Below are 8,805 nucleotides of genomic sequence, written 5' to 3' on the forward strand. Positions count from 1 at the left end.
TCGCGGCGGGCGGCGCTGGCGCTGGAGGCGCTGGCCGCCGAAGAGGAGGAGGACGAGAAGCCGTGCCTGTTCATGGAGCTGTCGTCATCCGGGGAGGGGGCGTCGCTGGAGGTGGAGGAGGTGGAGGAGGAGTTCCTGGCTATGCTGGAGGACAAGTACTGGGCGGAGATGGCACGGAGCAAGGAGATCGAGAAGGGGCTGAGCGTGACCCTGGATGCCGGGCTGGACCTGGGGCTGGACCTGGACACGCTGATCCGGGACGCGGAGACGGAGCTGGCCCGGGCGGAGCAGGCGTGGAAGAGCAAGGTCGGCGCCGCCATCGTCGAGGAGGAGGAGTACAAGGAGCTGGTCCGCCGGTGGGGCAGCGCCGCCGCCTCCAACTCCGGCTGCTCCTGGGGCTTCGGCTTCGGCAGCCCCATCTAATGTTATCAATTGGACATGATATACTTGCATTGTTATAGTACATCACTTATGTGTGCATGCATTGGTAGGTCATTAAGGCTCTCACTCTCTAAGTAGCGTGTAAAATATTACTAGTACGATTCGCTGTGATGTTGCAAAGGGAAAAAGGAGACATGGATCGTTGTTCCGTCCGTCCGTCCGTGCGTGCGAGCCAGCGGAGCGCAGTGGAAAGGCAACTATATATGCCGATCGAGGCGCGCCTAGATTTTGCCTGCACTGTGGTGACAGTTACCTTGGGACCAAAGCAAAGGGAGCACCTGCACCGTACTTGATGATAGCAGTAGCCCTTGGCAACATCTACGGCCAAATCAAATCAAATGCGACTGGCCTGGTGCAAAGGAATGTCCCGAATGATTGTGAACAGTCGGGTAAAGGGGGGCATGGGGATCGGCGACAGGGGAGGGCAGCCGGTACCCACAAGCCACATTGCAGCACGGCCTCATTTCATGCCTGCCTCCTCGTCTAGTAGTACTAAATTACACAGAATAATTCCCCACCGTTTCCATCATCGATCTGGTATTTGATGGATTGGATGGTGTCCAGGTCCCAACTAAAATAACCGTTGTGCCTCAGAAGAACCATCCAATGCACCAACCCGTTTTAATATGCCGCGAAAAGTCGAAAACACCAGGGTGGCGGGTATGGAAATTTATGGCATTGCATCCTACCTAGGATTATACAGGTGTTACAGATGACGAAATTCGGAGAGAACGACGGAACCGGTTTCCAAAAATATGAAAGCCAACTTATAGTAGTGATGGCCCCCTACGCTAAAAGAGCTGGCTAAACGAATGGTTTGTTTGTGTACAGGTACAACAAAAAATAAGCAATCTACCTTCCCTGGCACCTGGATCTTCCAGAACCTGCAGGCCTACCCACCGTCCAGAATCGCGCACCATCCATCCACAGGGTCTATTTTGGAATGGTGATGTGATTTTCCAAATCCCATACCACAATCTTGCCATCCAGCCCTACATCCACGAGAGGCAGACACAGTGGGGGGCGTCAGCCAGAAAAACTGGAATGGAGGTCAGTTCAGTGTGTTTCCAACCTGAAGTGCTGAACCGTTTGATGATGCTGTCGCTCCCTTTTCTCAACGGCACGATGCAGCTGAGGATATGGAAACAACAATTACATATCTGAGACAAAAGGGCGGCACTGGAACAGCAAAATGGTGGAAACAGATGGAAGCAGGGAAGTACGTTATGCAGTTCTCGTGAGCGCCGCCGCGAGGCTTCGATGGTTCGACGGTGTCGCTGCTTGACCCTTGCCTCGATTGGCCGTACAACTTACCAAGCGCCTCCGAGAGCTGCAAAACATATTCATCTAGCATTAGCTCCTGCCTTCTTTTAACCAAGATACTGACACGGCTCTAGTTGTCAGCTATAAGAAATGTTTCTTTCTTCCCCAGTCTTTTAGAACGTTAGCATCTGTTGCCATAAAATTGCAGCAGACCATATGAATGAATTAGTTAATCCTATATTATAACAAGCAGTAACTCATGGTATATAGTTTTACAAAAGCGTCAGAAACCTAACTATTCACTTCCATCACAATAGGCAGAGACCACAATTGTCTGAATAGACCGTAGTGAGTCATTTGTTCGTAGATGTGTTGGAAGAGTGCTATGATAAGAGTTAGACCAGCAAGTAAGCAAACATGTGCAGTGTACCCACTTCACTCAGGTTACTGTTCCTTATCAATATCTAGAGGTGCTTGACATATAAGTAGACAGACCATATATCAGATTGTTCATGCAAAGGAAATCCAACTTTATATGACTACATAATCTCAGAAGATCTAACACTCATGCACGCCTCAAGTCACATATACCTAACAACCATTTAGGAAGCAGTTCACAACTTCACACCTTCTACAGATGCACACACAACAATCTCATGAACAAGGAATAAATAGCAAATACATAAAACAGCATACAGCAGAGAGGGATAATAAACATAAGAAGCACCTGTGACGCTTTTGAAGTTGATGGGGTAACTTTCCTTTCATCCAAATATCTGACAAAACTCCTACAGGAGACAAATATATATACATTTTGTCAAAAAAGAAGACATGTCCATAAGAGATATAGAACTCCGAAGACTTGGGTATCATCAAGCTTTAGAGTCAAGATCTACCAACAAACCGTGAGCTGTAATTAGTGTCATCTGTCAAAGACTGGGTAATGGAATAATTTGCAAAGGTACTACAAGATTATAAGAGTTAGCAAGCTGAAGGTGCCTCAAGATGAAGTTATCAATTCACATGGTTTTTACAGGAAGCAATGGCCACTTCAAAACACTGCTGGGATGAAGAGAAAATGCAGCTAACTGAACAAAACAGTTGCTATGCACAATTTTCTTACCAAAGTCCAGTCTCATCTGCAGCAAAGATCAAAGGATTGCAGTCAAATCCAACACCAATCGCCATCTTTTCAGAAACAAAAAGAATCTGAAATTTGGAAGAGTTCACTCAATTAATGAAATGTGGAGATCACCGCATGCAACTAAACAATAGCAAAAGGGAAAATGCTGACCCACATCACGGAGAGGCAGATCACGCAGTGCCAAATTTTGTGCAGCAGGAGACCCTTCAACGTCATCAACAAAATAAATCATGGAACTGTGCCCTGAAAATAACACAACAAGAATCAATTCGCTGTCTGCAAAAGTTTGCATGGAATCTGCGGATACTTAGATGCTTTGCATGGATAGATCAAAGGGCCAATAGTGAATAGGCTCACAAGAGAACCCAAATTCAGTTAGGAGAAAGGACAAATTAAACTTGAAGAAGCCAATCATAATCTCATCAGGGCTATAAATGATTAGGAGAAAAGCTGAATTATGAAGAGGCCTATAACAAAAATTTGGAAGTTCATCTACCACGCCAGAAGAGGGTCATGTATTAAAAGAATAAGATGATGAAACCCCTTGGCAAGTAATAAATTAATAATGTTGAGTTGGTAATCAGTTACTTCGCATAGATGGCTGCTGAAAAATAATGCAAATTAATGGCACTCTTAGGAACAAGAAACTTTTTTTTGACAAAAAACAGTAGGGAAAACCCATACTGTGTCCTTTTCATATTAATAGGGTGAGAAATATAATACAATGGTGATACATGGTGGTGGTGCTGAGGAAGCATCCACGATTATACAATGGTGATACATAGGAACAAGAAACTAGGGGGAAAACCTGCATAGGCCAATGTTTTCCCACTTGGTGACCACCTTACACCAAACGCCCATGTAGGGGATAGATCAAGTTGAGCAATTTGCTGCATCCAAATAGGAGATGTTACAAGCACGACCAGCAAGTTGGACAGGAAAGAACACCAATTAATAACAGACACTTCAAGCATAGTCTTGTAGAACATTTCTAACCATATTATGATCCTGGATTCTTAGCGTTCCAAGAATAAAGGAATTGGGAAAGTACTTACAATTTTCACCATATGGTTGAAAACAAGCTATGCGAATCGGTAGATAAATTATTATTCTTTAGCCATGGATGGGGTGCAAAAGCTAACAAAGTTGATAAGTGTGATGGAACTTGGTTACTATTGATGAAAGCCATGGACGTTCAATTACATGTCATTAGTCTACAAGACCAATATAGAAATCGGCAAGCAGATTTGGCACATGTGATGTGTATTACAGGGAAGGAACAGCATATTATCAACTAACGGATCAATGACTAATAGCAGATACCTCTCCAAATTTCCAATCCATAGAGGCGCCTGCTTGTGGTCCCCTGATCAGATAGAGAGAAAGTATGAGACAGCTAAAGCATTTGGAATGTCCTAATGGCTGTAAGAATGGCAATGTTTTCAGTTCAAAAAGAAAAAAGAATGGTAAGGTCCACCTTGTATCTACACCCTTGATGATCGTGGAGAACACTCTGCATTTACCATCTGTAGAAGTTGTTGCAAGATGTATCTGGAAGAAGATGAAAGCAGAGAAACCAATATTACATCCAGTACTATTCATACAGAGATATTGAACATCTAGAACAAATAAAATCACATCAAATGAGTCATCCAATCATCTTTATGGCGCCAATGCGATGCCACTGATAAGTGGCAGTCAGCACAACAAATTAACTGGGGTACAGTGGGATAAGGTCACCTTTACTTCACTCTTTTATGTTGCATTTCTCATTATAGAGGGGGTAAACCGCATATGATTTTTTTACTACTCCCAATCAATAAAGAACACAACAATAACAAATGCACCCCATAAATAATTACCCCTTACGTTTCCCTACTGGTGATTATAATCGAATTACTTCAAAGAGAGGCGTAATATTATGCTCACATTGTTTGGATGCCATGCAACACTAGTAACAGATGATTCATGCTTCTTCCTAATAACCTTGCTAATCCACCTGTAGAACAAGAGAAAATAGAAGCAATTTAAAGAACGTGTATTGAGAATTGAGAGTGACACATCAAATTCAATAATTGCATGGACAGAAGAAAACACTATCATAGTCTCAGCAATCAGTGCACTGGGCATGACTAACAAAAAATAAGTTAATCAAAACAGGTACATGACTAATTGAAGTGGCAGCGACAAATACCAGTTGTTCTCCTGTTCGTAGTAGCAAATGCATACAGACTTAGCACCACTTCCCACAGCAAACTTATTTTCTGCAAACGGTAGAAAGGAATTTAAAGGATGCGGGATATCCAGCTAGATATGTTTCACGGATGGTCGGTTGCTAAATAGTTAATGTATGTTCTGCCATGGGAGCCAAATGTCCATAACCAAGTAAGAAACACAAGTACAAAAAAGAGGTTGCATGGAATAAACAACGGCAAACCATATCTACTGGGAGAATCTGATCATTCAACAGTGAAATAAATACTCCTAATGCGTTTAATTAATAGAAGTATGAGGGCAGGCTATTGACAGAACCTTTTGGGCTCCACTGGACACATAAGGCTGCACGATTTAGCTTGAGAATAACGAGCGTAGGTACCCAATCTTGTCCTTCTTGTGTCCAAACATATCTGCGGGTCGATAAAGAAATAAAAGGAAACAAATGTAATTATCTTCTTTGGACTAACAAACACACTATTTACTTGAACATTAGAAATGATGCCCAAACACTTACGAATTTCTATCATGTGAAACCGTCACAATTTTGTTGGAAGATCTACTCCAGTCTATTCCAGATACTATTTGGTCATGCTGCAAGACATAACAATAAGAACCAAATAAGCTAATCTAATACATACTGACTAAAAACTGACAAACGGATATATGTGCTGGAGAAGAAAGAGACGGCTCAAGTGCAGATACTATTGCACATGCAAGAAAGAAAGTAAGGGAAATCTACCTTTGCAAGAACATGAAGTTTCTCCCACTTGTCCGTGAAAAACTTATAAATGTGTACTTCTGTGGTATTTGGACAAAAGGCAATCACTGAAAGAGAGAAATGGTTCCGAGTCAAGTTAACTGATAAGAAGACAACAGGCCTGCATTTATAAATTAAATTACAACAGTTGTGCGGTAGAAGGCAGCGAACGAGATTTTGTCATTACAGGCAGATTGTGTGATCTACTGCTGTGTTTTTTCCCATAAACAATTCAAGGGGCAAAATATACACACAGCAGCTAGCTAGTAGCAGAAAGGCATATCTGAAGACTATTTTCAGGAGCGCATGAGGTCATGATAGGCGACAGAATTACAGCGAGGCAATAGACGCGTCGGTTCAATTAACAGAAAACACCCATTTCATTTGGTCAGCTCTCAAATTTCGTTCTAAATACCAAATTCACTCACGGACCTGTGAGAAGGCAGCCGACATGAAAACCCAAGTCACTTGGGATTGATCCACCATCCATGCCACCTATAACTATCTCAACACAGTAACAGGCCATTTTTACTACTAGATGGCACCAACCGACAGCCCACAAATCACGAAACGCTCACCGGCGAAAAATGATGTGGGTTTCAAACATGAAAAACCAAAATCACCTGCGACTGATTGAATTTGATCCATGCCCCCCCTGTGTAGCCGAATATGGTATCACTGAGAGCACCGCAACAGGGCATTTACCTGGCACCAACCGACAGCCCATAAATCACAGGAATGCTATGCTCGCCATCGCGAAGCCGCGCGAAAGGGGGGAAACGAGCGGACCACCCTACTGGCTGGCTGTTCCTCGGAATAAATAATCATTCGACACGGGATGATTGGGGAGACGGTGATCCGCGAGCTCGGCCGAAACCCTAGGAATCGGGCCTGGACTCGACGCCTACGGGCTACGGCTACCGATCGGGCGGGGTCGCGGTCGCGCTACGGCGCTAGGACGGGCGGGCGCGGCGGACGGGGGACCGAATCGAACGGGCGTGAGATCTAGAGCGTGGGGGTGGGGGGAGTGCGGGACGAGGAGGAGGAGGAGAGGGCGTTACTGGAGTGGTCGGGGCTCCAGGCGTGGCAGGTGATGCACTCGGCGAACTGGTGGATCGCCTGCGCGGCCATCGGGGGAGGGGGGTGGGGCGCCGGACGGGAGCCCCGCGGCGCGGCGCGGCGGAGGCGAGCCTGGGGGTGGAGGTGGGGTGGGGAGGCGGAGGAAATTGTCAATGGAGGTAGGGGCCTGGCCTTGCAGGCGAAGGAAGGGAAGAGGGGAGGGGAGACAGGCAGGTACCACCACTACACTGCCACCACTGCACTAGGCTACACCGGCACCACTACGAGTAGGATGGGCAAGCACGCGCGCCCACGGACGGACGGACGGCCCGCCAGGCCCACGCCACCGACCACGGGTCCCACCTGCCATGGATCCCGTTGACGAACAGCGTGCCAAGCCTAGCCAGACACCTTTGTTGCGCGCAGATTACTTACATTCAGAGGTTGGTTGAAGACACCTGCTCGAAGTTTGTCAAAAAAAACAGAAATTTTAATGAAGCTGAACGAAACCTCGCCGATTCAAAATATGTTCACGAATGAAAAATTCAAAAACTCGTCTGACTTACAAAATGCTTTATTCGTTCCTAGAATGTGCGCCGGTTCAGAAATGATCGTGCATTTCAAAAAGTGTTCGTTGAATATACAAAAAAATGTTAAATCATAAAAAATGTTTGCGAGTTTCAAAAATTGTTCCACCAATTTCCAAAGCAGTGTTCATCCATTCTAGAAATGTTCGCAGATTCGAGAAAATTGTTTAAAAAATGTTGAGAACTTACAAAAATGTTTCAAATAGTATAAACCGTTAGGGAATTCCAAAAATGCTCTTGATTTAAGAAAATATTTGGAAATTTGTAATAGTGTTCGTGAATTTTCGAAAATGTTCGCGATTTCAAATATGTTCACGAGTTTACAAAAGTATTCACAATTTCACGAAATTGAGAGTGACAGTGTATCTCGATGGTGCAGCAAAAATGGGATCATGGCCATTGAAGATTGCAATTTTATTTCTCCCGTCGCAACGTATGGTCCCTTTTGCTACTATAGTATTAAAAAATACCATGAAAATTCAAATAATTCTGGAGTTTTGGGATATTACATGTGGGTGCCCATTCTACTCTCGTGTTTAGATTCGTGAGGAATGGTTGCCCATGATATTCTTGGTAGAAAGATAAAAAATCCTATGTGTAGAAAATGGCATGAGAGGTACATGAAAAAAGTTGACCATGAGTGGTACATGAAATGCTCAGAGTGAAAGTCAAGAAAGAGCGTTACTTATATGGAAACGAGCTATACATTGAGTTTGACGAATTATTTTGGTTATACAATCAAGACTCACTTAGCAAATCCATTGTTAGTTGCTATTGTCTATAAGTGATTTCTTTTTGTAATTGGGACGTGGGGACCGAATCGAACGGGCGTGAGATCTAGAGGTGGGGGTGGGGGGAGTGCGGGAGGAGGAGGAGAGTGCGTTACTGGAGTGGTCAGGGCTCCGGGCATGGCAGGTGATGCACTCGGCGAACTGGTGGATCGCCTGCGCGGCCATCGGGGGAGGGGAGTGGGGCGCCGGAGGGGAGCCCCGCGGCACGGCGCGGCGAAGGCGAGGCGGGGGGTGGAGGTGGAGGTGGAGGTGGAGGTGGGGTGGGGTGGGGAGGCGGAGGAAATTGTCAATGGAGGTAGGGGCCTCGTCATGCAGACGAAGGAAGGGAAGAGGGGAGGGGAGACAGGTATCACTACACTAGCACCACTGCACTAGGCTACAACGCCACCACTACGAGTAGGATGGGCCAGCACGCGCACCCATGGACGGACGGCCCGCCAGGCCCATGCCACCGACCACGAGTCCCACCTGTCAGCCACCTGCCATGGATCCCGTTGACGAACCCCCCGTACCGCTCCCTATTCAGCACTGCCACGACAGCGTGTC

The 8,805-nt window shown here is 45.6% G+C and overlaps 1 protein-coding gene across 1 annotated transcript; it reads right to left on the reverse strand.

Moving 5' to 3' along the window:
- Nucleotides 1-1,095: 1,095 nt before the first annotated feature.
- LOC123402738 (actin-related protein 2/3 complex subunit 1B-like) lies at nucleotides 1,096-7,140 on the reverse strand. Its single transcript, XM_045096692.1, has 15 exons — nucleotides 6,884-7,140; nucleotides 5,805-5,890; nucleotides 5,580-5,656; nucleotides 5,381-5,475; nucleotides 5,043-5,112; nucleotides 4,778-4,847; nucleotides 4,326-4,399; nucleotides 4,172-4,214; nucleotides 3,657-3,738; nucleotides 3,003-3,091; nucleotides 2,828-2,913; nucleotides 2,432-2,492; nucleotides 1,665-1,771; nucleotides 1,514-1,572; nucleotides 1,096-1,433 (listed from the first exon to the last, which is right to left on the reverse strand). The coding sequence occupies exons 1-15, from the start codon at nucleotides 6,951-6,953 to the stop codon at nucleotides 1,375-1,377; spliced, it is 1,128 nt and encodes a 375-aa protein (XP_044952627.1). The 5' UTR covers nucleotides 6,954-7,140; the 3' UTR covers nucleotides 1,096-1,374.
- Nucleotides 7,141-8,805: the final 1,665 nt, after the last annotated feature.

This window comes from Hordeum vulgare, chromosome 6H (assembly GCF_904849725.1).
Source record: "Hordeum vulgare subsp. vulgare chromosome 6H, MorexV3_pseudomolecules_assembly, whole genome shotgun sequence".
NCBI lineage: Eukaryota > Viridiplantae > Streptophyta > Magnoliopsida > Poales > Poaceae > Hordeum > Hordeum vulgare.

What these genes read in the sequence shown, in the direction of transcription:
- LOC123402738 (XM_045096692.1), bottom strand. Translation starts at nt 6,953, where the DNA reads ATGGCCGCGCAGGCGATCCACCAGTTCGCCGAGTGCATCACCTGCCAC. An exon ending in TGGATTGGAAATTTGGAGAG is followed by an intron (nt 3,739 to 4,171) that starts GTATCTGCTATT and finishes ATTTGGATGCAG; the next exon opens with CAAATTGCTCAACTTGATCT. An exon ending in CAACTTCAAAAGCGTCACAG is followed by an intron (nt 1,772 to 2,431) that starts GTGCTTCTTATG and finishes TATGTTTTGCAG; the next exon opens with CTCTCGGAGGCGCTTGGTAA.